General features: G+C 40.1%; 1 protein-coding gene across 1 annotated transcript in view; it reads right to left on the bottom strand.

Annotated features, from left to right (window-relative positions):
* Window positions 1-8,683: 8,683 nt before the first annotated feature.
* The window catches only part of CLUL1 (clusterin like 1), a 35,416-nt gene continuing 21,267 nt past the window's right edge, over window positions 8,684-22,832 (bottom strand). The window contains exon 7 of the mRNA XM_043444234.1: window positions 8,684-9,719. Within this exon, the coding sequence (XP_043300169.1) occupies window positions 9,531-9,719 (189 nt within the window). The 3' untranslated portion in view covers window positions 8,684-9,530. The remainder of the gene's footprint in view (window positions 9,720-22,832) is intronic.

Genomic DNA, 22,832 nt, shown 5'->3' with positions numbered 1-22,832 from the left:
CGGTGACGCGTCAGTGGCGTAGGCCCCACCCGATCACGCGAGAAACGGCCCGTCGTGTCCCGAGAGCTCACGGGGTCTCGGGAAAAGAACGCTCTCGCCTTCCTCAATGGCTTGTATTCCATCTTAAAAGTGAAACCGTTTGGCCTAGAACGAAATTCTAAAGATGTTATCTTGGTGTGATGCCTGAGAAAAGCCACTCTCGTTGGAAAGAGTCGGGGTCGACCGCGCCTTTCCGTGATCAAAGGAAGCCTGGAACAATTTCCACGTGTTCGTGAAATCGAAAAACAAAACCCTATTTCTTTTTTTTTTTTTTTTCCCAAAACCCTGTTTCTTTGAGATGTTTGCTACAACTGAGGGGGACTCCTGAAAGTGATTTGTATTTGTTTTCCCGCATCCTCACTCAAGGCCAGCAGCTGGAGCAAATGGATTAAGGCAGCTTTTTAACTTAATGACAGCCAGCCCTTTTCAGTTTTGCATACCAAATTTTTCAATATTAGTGAAATGTTTATAATATAAACACTGATGGGTATAAAATATTTGATAATGCGTTTAAAAGGTACTAATACATGTACATGCAACAGCAGTCTTGAGTCAACTGTGTCTTGAGGGTATAGTAGATGCTCAATAAATTTCTTGTTGCTGCATCCGGGGTTAGGAAGAATGAGATGTGGGCTCTGTATGAAACATGTTAAACACTATTTCTTTCAATTCAGTAAAGTCGGTGGTTTTTCTTTTTTCTTCCTCCTCCCATCTCAATTTTATTGATGGACAGTAGAGATAGACAAGCAAGATTATTGAATCTTTCTGCTATAGTGCACTTCTCAAACTCAAGGTTAAATTTTTTGTAAGAGGAAAACATTCTGGGAAGACATATTTTTCACCTGCAGGTCTGCCTAATCTGCTCAGCAAAAACAGTGTTGCACTTTTTTTTTTTTTTTTCCTTTGGCCTGTGCCTCTGGCTTGAGATCTCAGTTCCTCAACAGGGTAGGAAGCTGCCACAGCAATAAAAGCCTGAAATCCTAACCACTAAGCCTCTAGGGGACTCCCAGCATTTGTGTCTTTACAGGGCACAAAACCTATATAAAATAAATACAATCCTGAAGACAATTTACAAAATAGCTGGCCATGTGGGTTAATCAGAGGGAAAAGCAAGCACTAAGACTAGACTAAGGAAGTTTCAGGGAACATTTCTGGAGCCTCAGATTTGGCATGTTCTTGCTTGTTTGGTTGTATGATTGCTCACAAAGGGTAAACTGTAATGCACAGGGAGCAGCTGTTTTAAATAATTTAATCCATTAAATCTATTTAATCCATCACCTGCTAGGCTGGCTTTTCCTCTGTCAACTAAATTCATTCTTCCTCCCTCCCCCCAGCACCTTCCCCATCCCACCCTGCCACGCCCACCCAGTGTAACCATAGTATTAAAGTCACCTGTAACTGCTTTGGGGCTGATGATCCTGAGTTGTGCTGTTCATATGGGATGGATGTGGTTGTGCTATCTCCAGATGCGGTGGACTTTCTGCTGGTCATTTGGGAAGAGAAGGCTCTGTTGAAAACTTGATCTCAGAAAACAGGTTTCAGACAGGGACAGGGACTCATGTTGTCTGCCTTAGCTTGAAAGCGCCCCTTGGTGTTAGAAGCTAACATGAGGTGCAAAGGCGCAGTCTTCCAGCAAGGGATGGTCCTTCTTGTCAATTACTGCAGGACTGTTGATACTGGCGGGGGGCCAACTAAAGGCAGGCATTCTCCCCACCCCACACTGACCCAAAATGTCTCCATCCACTTCCAACCATGTGCAGACAGGAAATCTCCCAGATTGTCTGGTTGCAGTTACTCTCCTGTGTTTACTTCCTTTCTGTTATTTTGAGCTGTTTAGTTGCTCCCTGGAGAAGGGAATGGCAACCCACTCCAGTATTCTTGCCTGGAGAATCCCATGGACAGAGAAGCCTGGTGGGCTCAGTCCATGGGGTCGCAAAGAGTTAAACACGACTGAGGGACTAAACTTTAGTTGCTAGAATGGAATGTCACTTACACCGCAGGGTGAATCTCAGGATATGAGCTTCGCCTCCCTGGCCCGCAAGGAGGTTCCTCTTCCATTGTGTTGCTTGGAGGATCTTCGTTTGATGATGACTGAGAGAGCCTGATTTCTTTACTGGTGGCTGCTCCACAAATGAGTGATCCTCTCATACAAGCATATCATTCTTTCATCCACCAGCATTTATAGCACAGTGCCTCCCAGGCATCACCAAGACAGAAAAATTTCCTGGCACAAGAACTGACACTCTAGCCCAGAGGAGCAATGGGAAGTCCCTGAACAAGACGCCTGCAGAGAGTGACGGGTGCGATTGTATAACCAGGTTCAGAAGGACTACTTTTGATCCCACCATCAGGAGAGGTCTCCTTGAGGAGGGTCACATTTGAATTGAGACCTGAAAAGTGAAACGAAACCAGCAGGGGAAGATCTGGGGAGAGAACAGTTCAACTTTAGATGTATTATACACTCAGCTTTACTCAGCGCTTGCATCTATAAAAACACAAAACAAGGATGATAGGGATGCTGAATCCTATCTCATTCTTGGAAGAAATAATCATTATTAATAGATCCATTAACTTACTGGGAGAAAAAAAGCTCTTCTCATCAAGGGATCTATTTCTCTTAAAAATTTCACTGTGTTTAATAGTCATAGAAATGTGTAATGTTTATTTTGATCAGTTATGTACATTATAAATTATATGTATATATAACTCAATCCAGAGTGAATATTTGATACCTAGATTTTTGTGTCCCAGGACATTTTTAAATATTTTCAAATTTTAAAAATATTTACCTTGTATTGATCAATAAAATTGTTTAAGCATAAACATATATTACATTAGAATAAAATTCTCTGAATAAAATAGAGCGAAAATGAGAGTTTAAGGAGAAAATGAAATGAGATAACATTTCTTACTGTTAAAGAAAAAATTGTATATTTGTTTAAATGCATGATTCTGGGTATTAAATTGCCATGATTCATAGATTCCATTGGGCACATTTAAAAGAAGGATGAGTTTTATTTTTAAGATGCTAATATTTATAATACATGAGAAAAATAAAATTTCCTATTCTTTCAACTTTTACTGAAAAATTATGTGACACAGCATATATATGTTTTTCAGGTTCCTTTTAGGGTATATGAGAGCAAGAACATTTGAATATTATTGACCTGAATACTGGTTCTTCTTTGTAGGGTAAACTCTCAAAAATGTTGGGACAACTAGACAAAGGAAAGTAAACTAAAATTTTTAAGAGCCAACTATGAATCAGGTATTAAGCAATAATAGTATTACTGGTGGCTCAGATGGTAAAGAATCTGCCTGCAATGTCGAAGACCCAGGTTCGATCCCTAGGTTGGGAAGACTTCCTGGAGAAGGACATGGCAATTCACTCCAGTATTCTTGCCTGGAGAATTCCATGGACAGAGGAGCCTAGCGGGCCACAGTCTGTGGGGCTGCAAAGAGTCGAATAAAACTTAGTGACTTAGTCACCACCACCGCCACCAATTGATGCTTCTTATTATGACTCACTGTAGTTCTCTGCACTACCCAATAAAGAAAAAACTTTATGGTTATCATTTTATAGATAAAACCACTGAGGTTTAGAGAGACTAAGGGTCTTGCCTAGTCAAACACCTAGAAAATCTGGCAGCCAGGATTAAAATCCAGGTCAGCCTGCACGCAAAGGCTTTCTCTGACAGCTGCAGTGAGTCCAGTATTCCCCTTTCCTTTCTTCACTCTACAAATTTTTGATAAACATTGGCTATAAAATAATCAGATTCCCTTTGTAACTTGTTTTTTGGGCACCTTTTTTGACAAATATATCAAATATATGACTGAATAGACTCTACTTGAGATTTACTGTACATTAAGCTATCCAGAATTCTATCAATAGTATACTTTTTTCTATAGCCTTCAGATATAAGAAGAGCTTTACCTTCATTTGAAATTGACTATGTTCAATGGACTGCCTTTGAACTTTAAGTGTACCTGATGAGACTTCCTACCAAATACCTCAAGACTGGGTGAGAAAAAAAATGTTCTAAAGGTTTTGAGTCCTCTCTTTAAATATATTGCTCTCTATAGTTTGAAGGACTGACTATATATAGTCTATGTATAGAGTGACTGACTTTATATATCCCCTGGGTAATCCCTGGTGACACATACTGACAAATGAACCTCTTCTCATATTGCACCAAGGTCCAGATTCTGAGGTTAAGTAAGTGTCAGCCAAAAACTGTGTTTTACATACAGTATGTATGGCCTTGTTAAAAGACAGCACTGTTCTGTTAATTTTTAAAAGACTCTAAAGAGTACACCCACATGCATGGCAGCACTCTTCACATTGGCCAAGAGAGGGAAGCCACCCAAAAGTCCATCTCCGGATGAATGGATAAACAAAATGTGATACACGGTGTATAACAGAGTGGTATTCAGCCTTAAAGAGGAAAGAAATTCCAGCACATGCTACCACATGGGTTGAACCTTGGAGACATTAACGCCAAGTGAAATCAGCTAGTTGCAAAAGGACAAATACTGTATGATTCTACTTCATGGAATCATACCTAGAGTAGTCAGATTCATAGAGACAGAATGGTGGTTGTCAGGGTCTGGGGAATGGCAGTTAGTGTTTAATGGGGACAGAGTTTCAGTTTGGGAAGATGAAACAAGTCCGGGAAATGGATGATGGTGATGGCTGCACAGCAATATGAATTTCCTTAATGCCACTGAACTGTGCACTTAAAAATGATTCAAATAGTAAATTTTGTTATGCATATTTTACCATAAAAAACTATAGAGAAGCTATAGATCTTTACTAAACAAAGGAATGAATTACAGATTTTTTCAATAAATCAAATATTATATATTGTAAACTCAAAAGCAAATTGAAAGAAAAATTCTCTGTTAATTAGAAAGTGACATATTTATAGTAGAAGTGATAGAACACAGACGCCCTGGTGATTTAATATTTAATATACAAACAATATATCATAAAATACAGTGATATTTACATTTGATTTTCTACAAAAAGAATGTTCACTTTTAACTCAATTTGAATAGCTATTAAACTGCCATTCAGCATAAGAAAATTAACAGTACTGTACAATATGTATGGGCTTCCCTGGTGGCTCAGATGGTAAAGAATCTGCATATAAGTGACACATTTTCCTGCAACTACATTTACTTCATTATCTTATGTATTTTGAGATTTTCAGGTCTCAGCTGAAGAGGTAATTCTGTTTGCTGTGTATAGGATGTATCAGTTTTTACCTTTACAAAAAGCATCAATAATCAAAATATTAATAAATTACGTAGAGACAGAGGGCATTTTTTCCTTTGCAATAAAGTCTAGGATGAGTAACAGAATACATACTCCTGGCTTTTGAAAAAATTAACACATAGCAAAATAACAGAAAACTCATCGGTATGGATGTGTTTAATAATACTACTCAAAGGGATCTTCTCAGTTGCCCTGGCTCATGAAAACTCTACAAAGGCCTTTGTCTCTGATGTGAAGATAAAGCACTCCTTCTGGAGTGCATTCTGCATGCACATAGTATTTGTTCAGTAAACTTCTATTGTTTATGGCACACTACTTTATTCAATGCATTTCCTATGAGTGCCTTTCATCCTGATAATTACGGTAAGAACCAATTCCCAAACGCTTATTAGATACTCGGGGCATGCAAGACATTCTGTTACAGCCTGTTACTGTGGATCCTGGCCACGGGAAAGTTTGGAATAGGGAGATAAACACATCACAAACCAATCAATAAAGTTAGGCACTTAGGATACTAGATGAGTAGATGAGAATTCCAGGAGAGGCTTCTTAATATATGTTCTAACCTATAAAATTGGTATTCATGTTTTAATGAGCTACATCCCTGGAGTAAGGACCTCACAAGTATTCATAGATTTGAAAGGAAATGACAGGGTATTTCTTTTCCTCCTTCTTTACTGTTACTTTCCTTAGTATGTTGCTCTTTCAACTGATGGCAGATTTGAGACCTTGGTGTGTTGATCTAATCAGAACATTGACAGAAACCTACCCACTGCCTTGACTAGGATGCACAAAAGAAATTCAACTAGTAAGCAAATTTTAAAAGATGTCTGTTCTCACAAATAATCAAAAACATAAATTTGTAATAGTAAAAAATTTCATTTATCAGTGAAGTCTTTAAATCAAAACACTAGTTAGGATATGAGAAAGTATTAATAGGACTTTAGACATTGCTGCTACCAAATTTGGCAATATGTCTCAATCAAATTTGAACCCTTAAGCAAATAACTCTGTTTCCTGGAATCTATCTAAGGAGATAAGTAGGAAATGTGAATAAAAAATAAGTAAGCAGTTTTGTGAAGACTGGGGATTGTGGATATATTTTGTCTTCTAAATGTTTGGAATTTGTGATTGTTACTTTTGGAATTTAAAAAACTATTAAAAAATAATACTGCCTTTGCAAAAGATCACTCTGTGAGCCTTAATAATAAATAATTTGTCCACTATCTCGATTTTTCAGCATATTTCCAATATCACTGCAGCCTCTTCATTCCAAAATCTGGGAAATAATTTAATTGGAAATATTTTTATTATTCAGTCAGAAATAAGTTGTCAATCCCATTTGAGCACAAACATGTTGTTCATTCCTCAAAATCCTGCGGAGTCTCACTGTGGCCTACAGAGTTGAAGCCCCAGGCACGGCTGCCCAGCTTCTCCACTCATTCTGTGAGGCACACGGTATCCTTGCTCTCTTTTAATTGAGCTGGTCTTGGTTGCTTACAACTGAAGAAAGAACTCAAACCCATACGGGGGAGGTTTCTGGACAGAGGGAGGTGGCAAAGGGCCCTCGTGGGAGGAAACCAGTTTAATAGGACTTCTCAAGGTCCCCAGTATCTAGGCACTCTGGTCTTTCTGGCTCCATTTGCTCACACTTTCCTCTAATTGAGGAATCTTTGGGGGAATATTTTCACCTTTATGTGTATTTTTTACTTATTTCATTTTTTGGCTGTACCACACAGCAGCCAACCAGTGATCAAACTCGCACCTCTTGCGTTGGAAGAGTGGTGTCTCAACCATTGGACCACCAGAGACATCTCTCATCTTTATATTTTGATCACATAATCATATATATATATGATCAAACATATATATTATATATATCATATATTTTGGGGAGAGGAGGGAGGGAGAGAAAGAGGAAAGAAGGGGAAAGGATGAGGGAGATAGAAGACAGACAGGAAAAGAAGAGAAAACAAGGAAATATGTCACCTGAGAAGTTTCTCCCCCATGGAAAGTAAAGACGCTTTCCACTCCCAGAGGGCCCCCTTGGGCACTCACTAAATGCCACCTCGAATTACTGTCCTGTGCATCTTTTCTCTCCCAAACTCCTCGTTTTCTCCTCCACAGTACCTGGATCTTGTGCCTTCACTAGTCGTGTCCGATTCCTTATGACCGTATGGACTGTAGCCCACCAGGCTCCTCTGTCCATAGAATTCTCCAGGCAAGAGTACTGGAGTGGGTATCCATTCCCTTCTCCAGGGGATCTTCCCGACCGAGGGATTGAAACCGGGTTTCCTGCATTGCTGGCAGATTCTTTACCGTCTGAGCCACTAGGGCAGTCCCGAGCCTTCACTTGCTGCTGCTGCTGCTGCTGCTGCTAAGTCGCTTCAGTCGTGTCCGACTCTGTGCCATAGACGGCAGCCCACCAGGCTCCCCCATCCCTGGGATTCTCCAGGCAAGAACACTGGAGTGGGTTGCCATTTCCTTCTCCAATGCATGAAAGTGAAAAGTGAAAGTGAAGTCGCTCAGTCGTGTCCGACTCTTAGCGACCTCATAGACGGCAGCCCACCAGGCTCCTCCGTCCATGGAATTCTCCAGGCAAGAGTACTGGAGTGGGTTGCCATTGCCTTCTCCAAGCCTTCACTTAGTAGATGTTAAAAAGATATTGGTTGATTGATGTAACAACAACTTCTCCAAAATTCAGAAATAAAGGGAGAGGCAGCAAATCCAGTAATACCCAGCTTAATTATACATTGATGGTGACCTACTAACAAGGTCCCTTATGAGTAATAACTTAGAATTAACATTTAATGCTTCTTTAAGATTGACCATTTTACCAAAGGAGAATACTATGTACAGTTCCAATTGTGCCACTAATTCAGAAGATTATCCTAAGTTTAACAGAGATGGTGACTAATGTACACCTGAAATGTCATTCAGTTGTTTTCCCTGTAGACCGAACAGATTTACATTTTCTCACTGTAGGATTACCATGGAATGGAAGTACTTATACTAAAGTTTAGAGATGCAGAACACATTGATACCGTGTTCAATCTACATTTACCTAGCCATTTTTGCAACATATCTTCTAATTTGAAATCTCAAAATTATTTATTCATTATAGAAAATTATAAAAATATCAAAAAGTGGAAAGGTTAAAAAAAATCATCCATTTCCCATCGTAATTCCTGCCAATCCTTTTTATTTTTAATGCAGATTGTAGATTTTTTTGCTTTGATCATTACATTTATAGAGTTTTGTACTCACTTTTCACTTTTTTTTTCAATCAAATGTCCCAACAGGAATCAGTTTAATGTGGCAAATATGATTCAGAGAAAACTAAGTTAAAATTTGCCTCTATCCCCTACTGACTTGAGTAATTCATTTGGTTGCTCAGATAGTAAAGCATCTACCTGCAATGCAGGAGATATGGGTTCCATCCCTGGGCTGGGAAGATTTCCTGGAGAAGGAAATGGCAACCTGCTCCAGTATTCTTGCCTGGAGAATTCCATGGATAGAGGAGCCTGGTGGGCTACAGTCCATGGGGTCTCAGAGTCAGACATGACTGAGCAACTACCACTTGGACCCTGAGTCTCAAGTTTCTTTTATGGAAGATGATAATAATAATATTTGCCTTATAGATAGGCTTAGAATAAACTCTTGTTCTAGCAGTTGTCATGTCATGATTTAAATTTTATAAATATTTTTAATGGTTTTATAAGATATTTGGAGCATATTTAGCCACAACTTTTAACCATTTTCTGGTTTTTAGATATTCAGATTGTTTTTAACATTTTACTATTTTAAATAATTTTGCAAATATAGATCTTGGTGTGGGAACTTCAATTCAATTTTAGATTTACTCCTTTAGATTGATTCCAAAAGTGAAATTATTATATCAAAAAGAAATTTGATGACTCTTGATATGTATAATTGAATGGTTTTTCAAAAAGGCAAAACCAGTTTGTGTTTCTGGTAGTCACATATGAGAATTCTCATTTCATTTCATTCTATCAGGATTTTTTTTTTTTTGGATTTTTTTTTAATTAGTAAATCCAATAGGTAAAAACTGCTATCTTGTCTTAGTTTTCATGCCTTTGATTATTAATGAGGTTGAATATGTTTTCAAGGTATTCAAAAGTTAGTTTTGTCATTTTTTCCTTTTAAGAACCATCTATTCCTATCAGCAAACATCCCTAATCAAACACTCTGCTTACCAAGATTTAAAATGTTCCTTAAAATGTTGTACAGCTTTGGCCAGCATGTAGCTAATGAAGTCGGAACTCTCAGCACTTTCTTCAAGAGGAATGGTGAGTGTGAAATTAGAGGAAGGCAGAATGCTTATGTCTATCATCTTTTCATCTTGTTTGGAGAAATTTCCTTCGTGAACACCTGGAACTACCTAAGAAGCAGGATCATACAATAAAAGGTTACTAACTTTTAGCACACATTCAGGATTAATTTAATACCACGTTAGTCAGGATAGGGTAGGTTGTGCCTGAGGTAGCAGATTAGCCCAGCATTCCGGTGACTTCATACAGCATAATTTCTCTCTCACTTATGTTACACATCCCAGCACAAGGACTCTGAACCACCAAGATGCTCAAGACTCTGGTTAAGAGAGGAAGATCATGTCAGTGTGTGGTAGCACGTGTAACAACATATGGCTTTCTTTGTACCCTCAGTAGAGAAAGAATACATAACCACATGCAGGCTCCTCTCTATCTCAGTCTACAAACACCTCTTCACTTTTGTTCATGTTTCATTGGGCAGATCTTAACACATGGTATCACTTAACTGCAAGAGAAGCTAGACGGTCTGAGTGTGTGGATGGAGTATTTGATGAGTGCTCCTTCCCAGGTGGCGCTAGTGGTAAGGAATCTGCTTGCCAATGCAGGAGATGCAAGAGATGTGGGTTTGATCCCGGGGTGGGGCAAGATCCCCTGGAGGAAGGCGTGGCAACCCACTCCAATTTTCTTGCCTGGAGAATCACATGGACAGAGGAGCCTGGCAGGCTACAGCACATAGGATCACAAAGAGTTGGACACAACAGAAGTGACTTAGCACACACATGCTGTCTTGTGCCACAAATGTTAATGTGATACACCAAGTTTTGTACTGAGTTTCTGTAGCAAATTTACACACACACTGGTTTTATGTGTAATTTTTTAAGAACCAGTCATCCAAAATGCATGTCATTTACTCTCTTAATGAGTTCTCAAGTGTATATATTTTGATTTAATTAAATGAAACTGTAATGACATGCAACTTGTAAAGAGAACTATTTTGAAAATGTTTTCAAATATATCTCCTTATCAAAAAAACTAAAGCAAAATATTAAGAAGTCAAATAAAAATTGGTGATTTCTTGACTCTAGTTTATAAAGCTACCATAGCTTTCCTTTGTTTTTCTTTTGGTAATTAAATAAAACACATTGAACTAGACATAAAGCATTTGTGTCTATCTCAATAAATAATTATAATGTTAACACCTATGTAACTACAACCTAAAGCACATAGCTTTTTTCACCTGCTGGAATTTGTGTACTTTTTACAGAAGATTCCTCTTCAGTATGTGTTGTTTTATAGATTTGTACTTTTCATTACATGATGAACTAAGAGTTGTCTTAAGAAAAATAACTTTTACAGGCAGTTCTGCCCAAGGATCCTGAAGAAGAGCTGTTTGGCCTTGAACCCCAGTTCTACCGTTTACTAGCTGTGTGATCTCAGACAAGTTGTGCAACTTCTCTGTACCTTATCTGAAAATTTTGTAAAATAATTATACTCACCGTATAGGAACACTGAGGGTATTCAATTATGTAATACATGGGGAAAGTTCTTAGAACATTGCCTGACAAATAGTAAGTGCTTTTTAGTGGTGATTATTATTAGAGAAATGTATCACCGAAAATGATGTAATTTTACTTTATATGGAGTTTTTTGTATGGAAATGCCTTTGTTATCAATATCAACAAAATTCTGTAAAGCAATTATCCTTCAATTAAAAAATAAATACATTAAAAAATATCAAAAATTTTAGTTAAATCACTTAATGTTACAGAGACACTAGAATGGAAACAAATTGAAGCATAGAATGGAAATCTTGATGATGATAAAAAGAATTAAATATTGCCTCTACTTTTCTAAAGGTTGAATACACTATAATTTTTCTTAAAATTTTAGTTTTCCTCATTCCTTACAAGAATTTTTATCCTTAAACTAAAAGTCTATATTTGTGAGGATGAACACATATGTCAAAATATGTCGAATTATTTTATGCTCCTAGGGAATGATCTAGCTAATGAAGTAACAGGATTAGAGAGTCAGCAGGAATTGATAGTGGCTTTCAAAACCTTTTGACTATGGTCTGTGGTTACAAACAAGTTTGTTACCATGACTCAAAAACACATGTCTTAGAAAACAAAGGGGAAAAGGGGGAGGGAGAAATTAGAAATTTGGGATTAACAGATACAAACTACTATATATAAAATAGATAAACAACAAGGACCTACTATAGAGCACAGGGAACTACGTTCAATACCATGTAATAACCTGTCATGAAAAACAACCTAAAAAGAATATATATATAAAACAATAACTTTGCTGAAACTAATAACATCTGAAACTAATGCAACATTGTAAATCAACTACACTTCAATAAAAAGAAAAGAGAAAAAAAAGTCTTATGTATAATATGTGTGTACATGTGTGTGTACATGTCTGTGTGTGTGTGTGTGTGTGTGTGTGTGTGTGTGTTAAGTTGCTTCAGTCATGTCCGACTTGCTGCAACCCCATGGACTGTAGCCCGCGAGACTCCTCTGTCCATGGGATTCTCCAGGCAAGAATACTGGAGTGGGTTGCCATGCCCTCCTCCAGGAGATCTTCCCAACTCAGGGATCGAACCCATGTCTCTTATGTCTTCTGCACTGGCAGGTAGGTTCTTTACCACTAGTGCCACCTGGGAAGCCCCATATGATGTATCCACACATATAAACAGACATATGGAAATGAAAGTTCCATGACATACGCATCTGACTTATTAAATATGATGCACTCTAATTTTTTTTCTTCTAGTCTGTCCTATTCCATTTTCTGTTTGTTTGTTTTGTTTTAATGTGCTGGTTGTGACTCTAAACTTATTTCTCAACCATTGACCACGTAGTTTGAAAGACAGTGATTCACTAGGATACAAGATGTCATAGGTCAGATTGCCAAGAAGCAGAGCCTCGGCGTCTGATACACTGATTTATGAAGAGTGCTTTCAGGTAGAGCTTTTAAGGGGATGAGGCAAGCAAGACAGAGAAGAGGGAGAAGCTAATCCAGGAAGTGGCTTCAGGTGAGCTCCAGCCTCAGCCTGATCCTGAAGGATAAGTGACTCCAAGGATAACCCTTTGGAGAAGGTTGCAGGGGTGAGCAGTTAGCGTCGGTCAGTGTAGGGCACTAACATCACATGCTGCACAAAATACTGCACCTCTGATAGCTCTGCCCAGAGATTTCTGAATCCAGGTCTTTTTTGGAGTCCACCAGTACCAACCTCATCAGGAATCACTAGCCTGGTGCATCCTGTGTTAATGTCATACATGTGTGTGTGGAGTGGGGGAGCATTAGGAAAGCAATTCAATCACTGTTTTATGTTATGCAACAGGAGTTATTGATGAGAAGTGGGAGACATGGTATAAGTGCAACTTAAGATGGCAATCTGATTATTCGTGAACATTAATATAAAAATGTGTTTAATTTTCAAAGAAAGTCAGCAGCTCATTGTGTCAAAAGCTAGTGAGAGCTATAATTTACAGAGCTTTTGTTTTGGATAAGGAATCTACACTCATCACTTTACAGGCACCCATTTCCCAGGTGGAAAAATTTCCAGGTGGAATTTTCCCAAACTCATTCGGCTGTTAAGTTTCAGAGCCAGCTTTAGAATTCATGTTTCTTTACCTGAAAATCTTCTCTCTTAGAAACAATATTGGCCAGGCTTCTTCAAGGGTACCTGTTTCAGTTATCACACTATAGCTCTAGTTAGAATTAGCCATCACTGGGGGCTTCCCTGGGGGCTCCGTGGTAAAGAATCTGCCTGCCAATGCAGGAGACACAGGTTCAATCCCTGCTTTGGGAAGATCTCACGTGCCGCAGGGCAACTCAGCACGTAAACCACAATGACTGAAGCCATATGCCCTACAGCCTGTGCTCCTGAAGAAGAGAAGCCACTGCCATGAAAAGCCTGTGCACTGCAACTAGAGAAAAGCCCGTATAGCAAAAGCCCCAGCAGAGCCAAAAACAAATAAATAATAGTGTAAAAAATAATAAAGTGCAGTATGATTAAAACAAAGAATTAGCCATCTCTGGATTAGAAAATATTTCGTGTTTTAAGTTGGTTTTCTCTATAAAGTGTCTTGTTTTCTAAAGGCCATGCACAAGTCAGCCTGAGTACAATCACAATGTGTGAAAATCCTCCTGCAGCTTGTTTTCAAATTCAGATGGAATTAATAAGAAACAGAAAAATCAATGTGCACACATGTAATCTCCATATCTGTTCTTGGCTCTCCATTACCTTTATGAAACTGAAGATGTTCTCACTTCCTGGGGTCTGGCTGGCCAGCTCTGTTACCCAACCAAACTGCTCTCTCATCTTCTCCATTAGATACGTGGTGTCCTCCAAGTGATGCTGGGTCATCTGGAGTACCTGGGTGTACTGATGATTGGATATGTTGACCAACTCAAGGGCCTCATCCACCTTTGTGTATAGTTCAGGAACAGCAGGACAGTCTAGCAAAGAAGGAAGTAACAGGGTAAAGACAAGGTCCATGGGCTTTGGAGTTGGGTGGTGTAGATTTAAGGAGTAGTCAAGGCTGTATACTGTCACCCTGCTTATTTAACTTATACGCAGAGTACATCATGAGAAACGCTGGGCTGGAGGAAGCACAAGCTGGAATCAAGATTGCCAGGAGAAATATCATTAACCTCAGATATGCAGATGACACCACCCTTATGGCAGAAAGTGAAGAAGAACTAAAAAGCCTCTTGATGAAAGTGAAAGAGGAGAGTGAAAAAGTTGGCTTAAAGCTCAACATTCAGAAAACTAAGATCATGGCATCCGGTCCCATCACTTCATGGCAAATAGATGGGGAAACAGTGGAAACAGTGGCTGACTTTCTTTTTCTGGGCTCCAAAATCACTGCAGATGGTGATTGCAGCTATGAAAGTAAAAGACGCTTACTCCTTGGAAGGAAAGTTATGACCAACCTAGACAGCATATTAAAAAGCAGAGACATTACTTTGTCAACAAAGGTCCGTCTAGTAAAGGCTATGGTTTTTCCAGTGGTCATGTATGGATGTGAGAGTTGGACTACAAAGAAAGCTGAGCGCTGAAGAATTGATGCTTTTGAACTGTAATGTTGAAGAAGACTCTTGAGAGTCCCTTGGACTGCAAGGAGATCCAACCAGTCCATCCTAAAGGAGATTAGTCCTGGATGTTCATTGGAGGGACCGATGTTGAAGCTGAAACTCCAATAATTTGGTCACCTGACGTGAAGACCTGACTCATTTGAAAAGACCCTGATGCTGGAAAAGATTGAGGGCAGGAGGCGAAGGGAAAGACAGAGGATGAGATGTTGGATGGCATCACCGACTCAATGGACATGGGTTTGGGTGGACTCCAGGAATTGGTGATGGACAGGGAGGCCTGGCGTGCTGTGATTCACGGGGTTGCAAAGAGTCAGACACGACTGAGTAACTGAACTGAACTGAGTATAGATTTAGGGGCTTCCCTGGTGGCTCAGTGGTAAAGAATCCACCTGCATTGCAGGAGACACAGGCTTGATCCCTGTCTTGGGAAGATCCCCTGGAGGAGGGCATGGTAACCCACTCCAGTATTCTTGCCTGGAGAGTCCCATGGACAGAGGAGCCTAGTGGGCTAGAGTCCATGGGACCCCAAAGAAACCTACGTGACTGAAGTGGCTGAGCACACACGCGTGCATGCTCAGCAGCAAAAAGGAAAAAAAACGATTGTGGATTTAAGTCCCAGCCCTTAAGCTTTCTGTTTTCAGCCTTTTTGACCACGACTGAGTTTTCACTCATTTTGTACCTGGTGAGTTTTCAACCGGGTTCAAAAGGCATGAATGAAATAACACCGTAAAGTGATCACAGGGCCAACACACACTGAAGATTTAGCAAATGTGCCTTTTCCTTGTCTTTTCCATAGCGTCTGTGAAGGTCATTAGGGCTGCTCCCTGATACTCAGGTCAGGACACATGGGAGAGACTGCACTTCCCTGCCACCTGGACGTCGAGCGTGCCATCTTCAAAGTGATGTGTCTCACTGTTTGAGGAAGCCTTTAAGAACGGTTTAGGGTTTATCATGCTCTCTCCCCTGACAGTGGAACTAGTTTTGCTCCATGTGGTGGAGGCTCCATCCTGACACAGAGCTCTCAAACAAACTGTAACTGACGAATCATAAATGGTATCACCAATTCAATGGACATGAATTTGAACCTGAGCAAAACCCAGGAGATAGTGGAGGACGAGGAGCCTGGCAAGCTGCAGTCCATGGAGTCACAAAGCGTCAGACTCGACTGAAAAAACTTAGCATGCACGCATGCACATACATTTGAAAAGTAATTCAAGAAAATATTTTGAAAACAAAGGGAGTCACAGTTAACGAGATATAGTATACATTTGAAAGGAGATCCAGATATTCTTTTAAAATGTCTTCATTTGCAAGTTTAGAGTTGTTAACTTTTAAAATAGTGATGTAAATTTTCTTTAAATTATGGGGGAAGAAGTTGGTGACTTCCCTCATGATTTTAGGCAAGGAGAATTCTACAAGGGATTCTCATTTGCTCTTTTAGAGAGTGGAAAAAGATTTCCCTAAAATAAAGGTGAAACTTGGTGTAAAACAATTACATGAGAAACGAAAAGGTAGAACCAACTTTATTCATAGATAACATAGTCTTGTATACAGAAAAATCTTAAGGAATGTATTTTGTTGTTGTTGTTCAGTTGCTAAGTCATGTCCAACTCTTTGTGACCCTAAGAACTGCAGCACGCCAGGCTTCCCTGTCCACGGTCTCCTGGAGTTTACTCCAATTCCTGTCCATTAAGTTGGTGATGCAATCTAAACATCTCATCCTCTGCTGCCCTCTTCTCCTCCTGCCCTCAATCTTTCCCAGCATCAGGGTCTTTTCCAAAGAGTCAGCTCTTCACATCAGGTCACCAAAGTATTGGAGCTTCAGCTTCAGCCCTTCCAATGAATATTTAGGGTCACACAGAAACTATTAAAAGTAATAAATCAGGAGGGTTGTACTTACACATACTGTCAACTGATGACTGCTGTAGGTTTAGTTAAAATCCATCATCTCATATGTTAATAGATAAAATAAAAAGAAAATAAAATTCTCCTGGGATGTGAATTCTTAGGATTTACTCTTTTAACTTTCCTGTATATCACACAGCAGTGTTAGCTACAATCGTCATGTTGTACATTACATCCCAGTACTTACTTATCTTGTAACTGGAACTTTGTGCCTTTTGACCACCTTGCTCTAATCACCTCCCCAACACCCCCACCCCCTCATCTTCTCTATTACCTTGTGACAATCAGGGAGAGATTATTCTTCAAAGCGTTTCACTGGATGTAAGGAAGATAATGATACATTGGTGGGATGTTTGAATTGGACTATTCTTACAAGAGGTCAGTAGAAGGGAATGGCACCCCAATCCAGCATTCTTGCCTGAAGAATTCCATGGACAGAGGAGCCTGGTGGGCTACAGTCCACGGGGTCGAAAAGAATCGGACACGACTGACCAACTAACACTTTCACTCACTTTCACATTAGTGTATGCTTTTCTGTTATAAAAATTTCTGGGTCTGTATGCAACCTTGTAACTCTGACTTGAAGCAGAAACACTTGAATAATGAGAATCATGAATACTTCAGACATTTTACTTAATTCTTGAAACACCTGTGTAGCTATATTAATTTCGTTTTCCAGATGATGAAACAGAGGTGTGGAGAGTCACCCAGTGAGCAATTCTGAAGAAATAACACCCCCATCTGCTCTAATAAAAAGCTCGAGTTATATTTGATCTCTTGCTCCAATTCTTAGCCACACTTTTTAGAATTTCCTTCCCTTAAGGGCTTTGGTGAGGTAAAGAAGCAGAAGTAGAGAAATCAAAAGTTCTTCTTGGCTTTAGTGAGAAAATTCATGTTGAGGCCCTAGTAGACGGGAAGTGACTTCAGTTGGGGAAGGGACTTGAGGGTCAGAGGAAAGTGAGAAGGGCCAGTGGAGATAATTTTTCTCCTGGAGAAGGAATGAAAGGTGGCTGTTGGTCAGATCCAGGATGTGACAGGCTCCTTGGGGCTTGTGAGAAGCCACTCAGTTCAGTTCAGTCACTCAGTCGTGTTGGACTCTGCGGTGACCCCATGGACTGCAGCACACCAGGATTCCCTGTCCATCACCAACTCCCAGAGCTTGCTCAAATTCATGTCCATTGAATCCGTAATGCAATCCAACCATCTCATCCTCTGTCACCCCCTTCTCCTCCCACCTTCAATCTTTCCCAGCATCAGGATCTTTTCTAATGAGTCAGTTCTTCACATCAGGGGGCCAAAGTATTGGAGCTTCAGCTTCAGCATCAGTCCTTCCCGTGAATATTCGGGACTGATTTCCTTTAGGATTAATCTCCTTGCAGTCCAAGGGACTCTCAAGAGTCTTCTCTAACACCACAGTTCAAAGGCATCGATTCTTTGGTGCTCAGCTTTCTTTATAGTCCAACTTTCACATCCAAACATGACTACTGGAAAAACCATAGCTTTGGCTAGATGGACCTTTGTTGGCAAAGTAATGTCTCTGCTTTTTAATATGCTGTCTAGGTTTGCCTTAGCTTTTCCCATCTTTTAATTTCATGGCTGTAGTCACCATCTGCAGTGGTTTTGCAGCCCAAGAAAATAAAGTCTGTCACTGTTTCCATTGTTTCCCCATCTATTTGCCATGAAGTGATGGGACCGGATGCCATGATCTTAGTTTTTTGGATGTTGAGTTTTAAGCCAGCTATCTATATTTAAAAATTAATTTGGCCAAAAATTTCATTTGGGTCTTTCCATAAGATGTTACTTATGTATGAAATTTTTGGCCAATCCAATACTAAATCATTAAATACAGTTAATAATTAACCCATCAACTGGAAGAAGTTAATGCCACTTAAACAAACAAACAAAAACTCACTTGGCCAAAAATTTGCTTACACAATGTGAAGACTTCTTCCTGGGTGTTTTTTTTCCTTTTTGCATTAAAAAGAAAATAATTGCCTTAATTTGCCCAGAGATCTCTTTTGCTCACTTGAGTGTTTGTTTGGTCCTTAACCATACATGTTTTTCAAGGGAACAACAAGGGAGTTTAAAAAAGAGAAGAAGTGAGTTGACCTACTTTTGAATAATAAGAGTCTATAAACCTGCACTGAGCACCCCCAGATTGTCACTGAGCTCATGAAAAAGTGCTCAAAGGGAAGTAAATGAATCCTTGAAGCTTATAAAAGTGAGATTTTGACCTCTGATCAGAAGGCAATCGAAATCCTGAGAAAATAATAATCACTTACCTGCCCACAGGTAATCCTGACATTTCTGGCATCTTGCATGAAATTGGAAACATTCCGACGAGTTCTGGTCAAGTTCTCCACACAGCCCTCTGCCCCGCACAGGCCACGTTGTGGAACTCTGTCCATCGTGAGCAGAATCTGCAAGGAACACAGCAGTTTGACTTCAGTGTCATTAGAGAGTCTGAACTTTAAAGGCATGAGTGCAATGGCATTTCTCTTTCTAACCAGCACTTTCAAAATCTTTGTTCTGTATTCAACTGCAGGAGGGCACATTGGTGCAACAAGATGCTAAGACAATTTGACATCTATTAAAAGTGAATATATCCTTTAATCCAGTAATCTCATTACTATTAAAATATAATGTTAATATTACTACTAATCATTGCTATTATTACTACTTGCCCCAATTCCAACCTCCCACACAGAGGTTCATGCAAATAATTTTATTTTCAGGAAGGAATCTTGAGGAATTATTAATAGTCACTATCTTTTGGAAGAGAGACTTAAAGGGGTGGGAGAAGGCAGCTTTCATTTATTTTGTTCCTTTGAATATTCGAATGTTTTTAACTTTAGTGTGTCTTAGTTTTATCATTATTATTTCTGATGTCACTGGTGTTAACTAAATAGGGAATTATAAGCCACTTTTCTTTTTGGGCTTCTGTTAAAATTTTTTCTAGTAATTATCCTTGGCAGAGGATAAGATGGTTGTATGGCATCACCGACTCAATGGACATGAACTTGAGCAAACTCCAGAAGATAGTGGAGGATAGGGAAGCCTGTTGTGCTACAGTCCACGGGGTGCAAAGAGTCAGACATGACTTAGCAAATGAACAACAAGTTTTATTTTTTTCAAGCTATAATTCAAATGTGTATTGGAGTTCCAGAGATAATAGAAATGTCTGCTTCTTAAACTAGATGTAGGTATTTACTTTATGACTGTTCTTTTTTGGCATTTCACATATATAATGTTATGAAAAGTAGTTCAAAGATTTAGGAAAACATCTAAAGCAGATGTAAGCATCTCTTTAAAGGTTCTAAAGAGAACCTTTTTTTGTTCTAGGAGAATTAATCATCCATATAAAAATGACTATATAAAAAGGAGTGCATACACAGAAAATTGATAGTTCCCAACTGTTTCACACTAGGAAAAACTTATTATTAATTGGCAACCTGATAATATTCTGTTACATTAAATCCTTGATGTTAAATAATGAAACATTCCATTTTGAGATAAGTTGTGAAGTTTATTGTTTAAAAACCTACCAGGCATTTGCTAGATCTTCTGGTGGGTAAAGCAGCACCCGCTTTGACTAGAATACTAGTCAATTTTTCCCACTTCGTATAGATTTAGTGGCATCTCCTCTAGCCCCACAGAACCCCCATGAGTTCTACAGTAGAGCGTCTCTGCACGATGTGCTGGTTCAATTTTGTCTTCTCTGTTAGTCTCTGAGTCCCTTGAGAGGAGGGATTCGGTCTTCCCATCCTACTCATCCTAATCTTGTCATTCTTCTATTCCTTCTTTTGTCGTTTCAGTTACAACACGGGTGTGTAATTGTCCACTGACCTGTTTTCCTTTCTCTGATGCTTAGCGCTCAGTTGTGTCCGATTCTTTTGTGACCCCATGGACTGTAAGCCCTCCAGGCTCCTTTGTACATGGGAATTCTCCAGGTAAGAATACTGGAGTGGGTTGCCATGCCCTCCTCCAGGGGATCTTCCCAACCCAGGGATGGAACCCAGGTCTCCTGCATTGTAGGTGGAGTCTTTACTGTCTGAGTCACCAACGAAGCCCTCCTTTCTCTAAACTGAACTCCTCAAAGTCGGGAACTGTGTCATCTGCATCATAAGCTACTCTGTCTTATTTGCAGCATCTAGATTAATACCTGCTCTATTCAGGGGTGGCGAATTTTAGGTCTGTATGACGGCCATTCCGCATTCTGTTCCCACGGCAGTGACCCATCACCTCCCTTCAGCCATGCCACCACAGAGACTCAGGACCCCTCTAGGCAGTTACTTCTGGTAAATCATCTGTTCTCCCAGCTTGCCTGTTTGTTCCAGGGGAAAATTAAAGACAGCAACATTCCCCAGGGCAGGATTAAAACCCAGATCACCTGGCCCCCAGCGCTGTGTGAACCTACCATACTACACAATTTTATCAAACCTTGTTGTTTAGTCTCTAAGTCGTGTCTGACTCTTTTGTGACCCCATGGACTGCAGCCTGCAAGGCTCCTCTGTCCGTGGGATTCTCCAGGCAAGCATACTGGAGTGGGTGGCTATTTCCTCCTCCAGGGGATCTTCTGGACTCAGGGATCAAACCCGCATCTCCTGCTTGTCCGGCAGATTCTTCACCACTGAGCCCCTAGGGAAGCTCACTCAGAGTGCACGTTATTGATGAGAGGCATGTAATAGTTTCCTACTGCTGTTGTAACCCATTCCACACATTTAGTGGCTTGAAACAACATGGATTATTTTACAGTTCTGTAGGTCAGAGTCTGAAATGGGACTCAGTGGGCTAAATGAGAGTGTTGGCAGGGCTGATCTTTTCTGCAGGCTCTGGGGGAGCATCCATCTCCATGTCTGTCTAGTTTCTGGAGGCCACCACCTTCCTTGGCTCCTAGTTCCCTTCCTCCATTTTCAAATCCAGCAAAGTAGGGCCAAGTCCCTCTCACTCTGCCATTTCTATCAATGCTTTTCTGCCTCCTTCTTCTGCTATGAAGAGCTCTTGTGATCTCACTGGAGCCACCTGGACAACCTCAAATACTCTCTCTGTTTTTTTTTTTTTTTTTAAGTTTAATTTTTATTTATTTATTTGGCTTCACCAGGTCTTAGTTGCGGTACACAGGATCTTCGTCTCTGAGTGCAGGATCTTCATGCCGGCATGAAGGATCCAGTTCCCCGATCAGGGACCAGACTCAGGCCCTCTACACTGGGAGTGAGGCGTTTTAGCCACTGGAGCACCAGGGAAGTTACACTCTCTCTATTTTAAGGTCGACTGATTGGCAGCCACGATTCCATCTGCAGGCTTACTTTCCCTCGGCCATGTAACTTAATATTTTCACAGGTTCTGGGGATTAGGATGTGAGTATCCTTGGAAAGGGACTTCCCTGGTGGCTCAGATGGTAGAGAATCTGCCTGCAATGCAGGAGACCGAGGTTCCATCCCTGGGTTGGGAAGATCCCCTGGAGAAGGAAATGGCAACCCATTCCAGTATTCTTGCCTGCAAAATCCTATGGACAAACAGCAGGATTTCTGGAAGGAGCTTGTTTTATTTTTCATCAAAGAACATACTTGTCCTTGGCCTAATGGTCCACAGAGATAAGTTCAAGGAAACATATATTCTACCTATATTCTACCTGTGTCCACACAACATTTCTCATTTCTGAGATGCTGGGTCCCACCCACTCCATCGAAACCCAAAGAAGGAACCTCCTTCTGTGTTACAACATAAAGCAGGGCCTTCCCGGGTGGTCCAGAGGCTAAGACTCTGCTCCCAATGCAGGGGGCCTGGGTTCAATCCCTGATCAGGGAGCTAGATCCCACATGCTGCAACTAAGACCCAGTGCTGCCAAATTAATTTAAAAATATAAAGCAGGATTGCTTTTCCAACATAGAATATCAGGGGGCATGAGTGGTACTGGTAGAAGGTGAATCTTAAAAGTTACAGAAGTTTCTATTTCTGTAGTTTTGGGTTTGTCTATGAGCACTGAATCTGGCTTTGTGCACAAATGTTGTGATTTAAAGAATTACAGTAGCGATGCAGAGGAGGCCATGGAGGGCCCTAAATGTGACCTGGTTTTACGTGGCACTAACATGTCTTCCTTAACTGGGAGCTGAGGAGCCTGGACTGATTTAAAGAAACCTCCTGATGTTCAAGCAGAATAGAGCTGAATGTCTGCCCGAGTTTTCATAAAGAAGGCTACCATCTTT

This window comes from Cervus canadensis, chromosome 23, assembly GCF_019320065.1.
Source record: "Cervus canadensis isolate Bull #8, Minnesota chromosome 23, ASM1932006v1, whole genome shotgun sequence".
In the NCBI taxonomy this organism is placed as follows: domain Eukaryota; kingdom Metazoa; phylum Chordata; class Mammalia; order Artiodactyla; family Cervidae; genus Cervus; species Cervus canadensis.
Note: the sequence above shows the minus strand (reverse complement) of the source record. Positions and strands in the feature narration are given on the sequence as shown.